Source organism: Platalea leucorodia, assembly GCF_965183815.1.
Source record: "Platalea leucorodia genome assembly, chromosome: 15".
Lineage (NCBI taxonomy): Eukaryota > Metazoa > Chordata > Aves > Pelecaniformes > Threskiornithidae > Platalea > Platalea leucorodia.
Genome location: NC_138837.1, coordinates 909,265 through 915,000, shown reverse-complemented (window position 1 = coordinate 915,000; position 5,736 = coordinate 909,265). Strand labels below are relative to the sequence as shown.

Sequence of the window (5,736 nt, the reverse complement as noted above, 5' to 3'; positions counted from 1 at the left end):
TTGGAAAACCGATCCGAGCTGCCCCTTTCCGCCTCGCAGCCCTACGGTTGTGTGCTGGCGGACCGCATTTGCGGGGAGCCAGGCTCACCGGGTGGAGCAGCTCTGCGGAGGGCTTTGCCGGGTGGAGAAACGCAATTCCAAACTTTAGGAAGCGAAGGGAGACAAGGGGATTAAATGCGATGGCCCCAGCCTCATCTTCTCAGGGGAAAAAGCTGAAGTGTCGGCTAAAGGGATGTTCTTCGTTAAAGCCTGGATGGTTTTTGCGGAAATCCCAGAGTCTGCGTTGCCGCTAACCTCTGGCTAAACGGCTTCTGGTTTCTCAGCTTGCCGTTCCGCTGAAGGCTCGGCGTTACCGCGGGGCGTGCTTTCAGCATCCCTCGCCTAACGCCTGCTGCTTTTTCCTTTCACGAATTCTGCAGCCAGAGGGAGCGTAGGAAAATCTCCTGCCCAGAACATCTCCCAAACCCCGGGCTTGCCAGTCTGATACTTTCAGTGTACGGTATAATTAATATGCGTAATTGTATCAATTGAATTGTTTTTCCCTTTTCAGGCTAATGGAGGCTGGCAGGACGCAACTACTCCATCTTCTGTGACTTCCCCTACAGAAGGGCCGGGAAGTGTGCACTCTGATACCTCTAACTAATCTCCTAGCAACACTTTTTCCCTGAGCTGAGATGCCTTGATTAGCGCATTCAGAGTCACAGGAGAAAAAGGAAAGAGTTTTTTGTAGCCAACCACCTACAGCTTTACTGTAAAACCTTGTCTTATTAGAAAACTTGGTAAATCTGTTTTTTAAAGGTATCATAATCATTTGTATTTATACTTAAAACACACAATGTTAAAAAGCACTTTATCCAATTAGGCCAAGATTTAGCATTGTTTATAGCCCTGTATCTATTTTATCATAATTTATTATCAGCAGTTTTAACGATGTTGGTCTAACAGTTGCCAATTACTTGGCCTTAAGGGTAAAAGTACAGGACGAGCTTAACCTCAATAGCAAGAGCAGACACAAAGAAACACCTCACCTAAATTTAACTTCGTTCATATTTCCATGGAAAGGCAAAATGAATTGCAGACTTTGATTGTGTTTAATCTTTTCATATCTCTTATAGAGTTGGAATAAAAAGAGCTGTTCGGTTATTTCGGTTAACAGTGGTTGTGTTTAAGAATCCTTCTTCGTCACATTTTTGTTGTGATCTATTGTCTTACAAATTAGATTGGAAACCAGGAGCATCTTTTCTTGCTAAAACTGCCCGGGCCCCGAGTCTCCTCTCTGTATTTCGACACCGACGTAGGTTGTTCTTAGGAGATGAAGACACTTGCTGCTGATCTCTCTGAAAGCCAAGACCCGGGGTTTTACAGTACGAGCTAGGTGCTGCACACGCCTGCCAAGATTTGCTACCTCCTCTTGGCAGCAAACCACAAACAAACAAACAAAGGAAAAAAGCAAAGGAAAAAAGCACCATCGTATGGAGTGTTGTACATAGTGTAGCAAAAGAGTATTTATACATCTCACCAATCAAACACAGCTTTATTACCTCATGCGAACTCATACAAACCAATAGACTTTCAACATGTTCTGTAGCTTAGAGTGCTCACTTACTACCTCTGAACGATACTCACGCTGTAGTTTGTCTCTTTCTTATCTTTTTGCATCTTGTAATTAACTCTTTGTTTCCCCATGAATTGTAATGTACATTGTAATCTTTTAACAGAATCAGGGTTGCATTGGCAACTTTTAAAGAAGCGGAAGTGGAAACATGGGGTCTTAGGTTTAACACAAAACAGTGAAACTGTTGTAAATACTGAGAAACATTTTGAATGTTCTTCATCTTGTTACTAATCCACGCAAAAACCAACAACTAATTGTAATGCATACAGACTTCAGTATTCAGTACTGTATATTCCCCCCTGTGTAACAGGGGGCCCTTTCTTTCTCTCTTTTGTATTGTATGCGATTCTGAAACTGATTGAGTCATGAAAATAATTTGTGGCAGTGATTCTAATGTATTAAACCGTTTCGTGTTACTTTCTAACTGGATTACACCCTGGATTGAAAAGTCTTCCTCGTGGTAGTTATATGTAGTTTCAAACATGAATAAACTTTTTGCTTTCATGATCAAACGTTGACGTAATTTCTTCCTGCTCAGTTGAAGTCAGACCTAGGAGATGAGTAGGCTACCAGAAGTGCAAGCTGTCGCCAAGCAGGAGCTGAGCATTTCGGTACATACCAGTAGCTGGCGGTGCCCTCTTGCCCGGAGAAGACTGGGAAGCTGGGAGAGGCGCGTCCTGGCAGGGAGCGGGAGCCGGCGCCCGCGGGGCAGGGCCTTCCCGCCGGCGGGCCGCCCGCCAGCCCCTGCCTCCGCTTCCACCCCGCTCCGCTCGGGAGCAAGGATTCAAGTGGAGGCGAAGGAAGGGGTCAGTCCTTTAGATGAGTTTCAAAGTCATCATCATATTCACTCGTAATTACCATCTTTATTTAACATTAACTTTGGAACTACAGCCTCAGCTAGCAAGTATAATGTGATTATAAAAATATTTTTCTTTATTAAAAAAACTTTTTTGGAAGGACGTATATATATATAAATGCTAATTTTAAATCTTTTTAATAAAGTAAAGGTCAATAACAGGTAATAGCCTATTTACCATATCTCAAGGAAATTGACTCACAGGAAATCAAATTAACGTTAATCACTTGCAGCAAATGGTCTTTGATAAATATAACTACTTACTACTTGGGTTAGCGTAGCTAGGCAGGAGGAGGGCTAGCGCTCACTACTACCAGCCCGCGCTAGGCTGGGGCCTAGGCTTGGGCTGCGCTCGGAGGAGCCGCCTGCCCGTCACGTTTCCTTTCCAATCAGCTGTTGAAGCCTTTAGGTGTTGTTTTGGTGGCTAAACGATTATTTGCATGATTCAATTAGCTTGTGGGTCAGCTTTTCTTATCAACAATTCTTGTATCAGGTTATTTTGTAAAATACCTTTGTTTACCCGCTCTCACCCCCAGGACCACGGCCACACTCTTCTCCCTCTGCGTCCCGCGTGCCCTCGTGCACCGGTTACTGCTTCTGCTTTTGATTATGGAGCAGACGCAACTTCTCGATCAGTTTTAGAATTGAACGTTGCTTCTTTCACTACAGGTGGTGCATTTAAATAAATAAGTAAATAACTAAATGTGCATTGCAAAGCCTTCATTATCAGTTAACGAGAGTTGGGGCAGATGGGGACCGTGGACTTCCGAAGACTTCTGTGTGCGGAGGACAAAGCACCGAACGATTTGCATTTGCTAATGGAGCTCCCCAAGTCCGCACGCTCCGTGTTTATGCTCCAGCTCAATGGAAACAGTATTTTAAATGTAAAGTGTGTCAGCGGAGGCGTAGGCAGCGTAATGAACACGCAGACGTCCCTCATCTTGATCACATCTCTGCTGGCCACAGGCAAGGACCTGTCACACGCTGAGGAGGTTCATAGGAAGGCCATCAACAACCTTTGGGCCGCACTTGCATGCCCCGCGCCCGCTGGGCATCATTAGCGTGCTTCTTTACAGCATTAAGGCTTTGGGTCCCTTTGAATTACAAGTGCAATTTGGCCTTTCCTTACATTGGAGAACAGCCACGTGGTTACATGGCAAATAATAAACATCTTATCCTTGAGGCTTGGTCACACATCAGAAAGGTTTACTGCAAGCACCAGTATTAGGATCGTGCTGTTGATGATGGTATTGTGTTTCACCCAGTAGCTACACCCCGAAGGGCCGTCAGAGCCTCGTGCAGGAACAGTGACTCGTGCAAAGATCCCTCCTCCGCGCACACCCCGGACGGGGGCCGTGGCCCCCAGCCGTGCGGGACCTCTGCCGCAGTGCTGCGTGCCCATCCTGGCGTGGGCAGGAGACCTTCAGCCCTCCCGCCCATGGGACTGCTTGGTGGCACAGGTCTGAGCTGTTGGCGCACGCGAGCATCACTGCAACTGGAGCCGCCGCAGCCCCGTGCAATCAGCGTGCCACGGTGGCAGAGGAGCAAAGCCCACCAGCCCTGTGCCCCGTGGCTGTGGCTCCTGCCGGCCCTGGGAGGTGCCAGCCCAGAGACCCTGCACAGAGCACAGCGGGAACGGCCGGGGGGATTTGCAGCAGGTCCCAGGAATCGCCGTCTCGTTTGCCCGGCACCGTCCTGACGAAGGCGCATGCCGCTGTCATCGCCGCACTGTGCTTCACAGGCCTGTGACGGGCGCGAGGATGTCTGGAGGAGAGACACGCGGTGCTCCCCTGTGCACAGCTGGACCTGCCGCTTTTGGGACCAGCCACTTTTGGGACCAGCCCCCGGCTCCACCTGACCTGCTCTGCACCTGGGCCGGGGGGACCACGGCATGGCCACTGCACCGCGGAGCTGCCGGTGGCCGGGGCGTCCTGCAGGAGGGGTTAAAAGCCCCGCGGCCAGGGAGGAACGGTGCCTGGTGCTCCGGCAGATGCACCTGGGTTGGTGACTCATGGAGCCTCTGCAGCCCTCCCACAGCCCCATGAAGAAAAGCAAACTTTCGTGTGCCAAAAGCGAAGCAGGCGACGATATCCACTCCCTGGCAGTCAGACACCAAGCTCCCGGCTCGCTGCGTATCTGGCCTTGGATGCAACGAGGGATCCTCAGCCCAGGAAGGGAAGAGTCGGGGAGATTGCGACCTTCTGGCATGGCAAAATCCATGCCCCATGGGACTGGTTCAGTGGGGCAGCTCTGCCGACGATGCGAACTTGGCGTTAAATGTGCTAGGCTGAACAACGCGGTGTTATCCTGTAGCAAAGTCTTTTGCAAAGACTACACGCGAGTCGGATGTAAGATGCTGATGCCAATATCTGTGCCATGTATTTCCAATGTGATAAAAATAACTCCGAGTAACTGAAGATGTTTCCAGTTTGTGTTAATAAAATACATCTTTTTAAAGAATGGAATTCTTCAAAGATTGGCAAATTTTATTTTATTTCATTAGCTTTAATGTCACTGCCATATGGACTGTGAAGAAAAGTGAACCATTAGATCAGAGGGACTGAGTTATCAGCATGACACAGAAAGCACTGATACAATTGTTAAGGATAAGCCCTGGGAGTGATTTATTGCATGCATTGTATTAGCCACAGAGGACTTATGATATGCTCCCCATTCCTGTATCATATTAGGATTTTATTAGTCTAATATGACACGGTAATATAATATATGATTAGAATTCCCATCCAGTTATCCTTCCCTTGGTGGCGGAGAGCAGGAGAAGATTTTGTGCGCAGCAGCTCCCCGCCGTCGCGCCCACGGTGGAGAGGGGATGCCGGGGCAGCCGCTCTGCCACCGCGGTTTTTTTTTCCCCGTGCATCTGAAATGCAAAGCTGCTGCTCCTCCCTGCAACAGGTGACAGGGAAGGGGGGTGCCGGCAGTTAAAACCTTTGCTGACAGCCGAGCCATAGGTGCTGGGCTGCGTCCTAGCAGCACTGGAGAAGCCCATCTCCCTCCAGGCTCGGCACGGTGGGAGGAAAGATGTGCATAGAGCAGGCTAATGGGGAGCCAGTGCCGAGAGAAACGGGCTCAAGCCGAGGCTGTAGGATAAATACAGGAGGTCTCAGCGTAGCTGCTGATGCCATGAAACGGCAGCCGACAGGCTCCTGTTGCCCTTGCTTAACGCCACGTGGGCGACCACGCCGTCTGTAGCACAGGCCAAAGGCCCCGGGGTGCTGTCCTCATCGGCACATCCATAGCACTCGCT

The 5,736-nt window shown here is 49.1% G+C and overlaps 1 protein-coding gene across 3 annotated transcripts in view; it reads left to right on the top strand.

The window, feature by feature from the left end:
- The window catches only part of PBX3 (PBX homeobox 3), a gene marked incomplete at its 3' end in the record, with an annotated part of 113,452 nt that extends 112,809 nt beyond the window's left edge, over positions 1–643 (top strand). For all 3 annotated transcript variants that reach the window (XM_082327278.1, XM_082327277.1, XM_082327276.1), the window contains exon 9: positions 551–643. In XM_082327278.1, coding sequence (XP_082183404.1) covers positions 551–643 — 93 coding nt within the window. The remainder of the gene's footprint in view (positions 1–550) is intronic.
- Between the last annotated feature and the right edge of the window lie 5,093 nt (positions 644–5,736).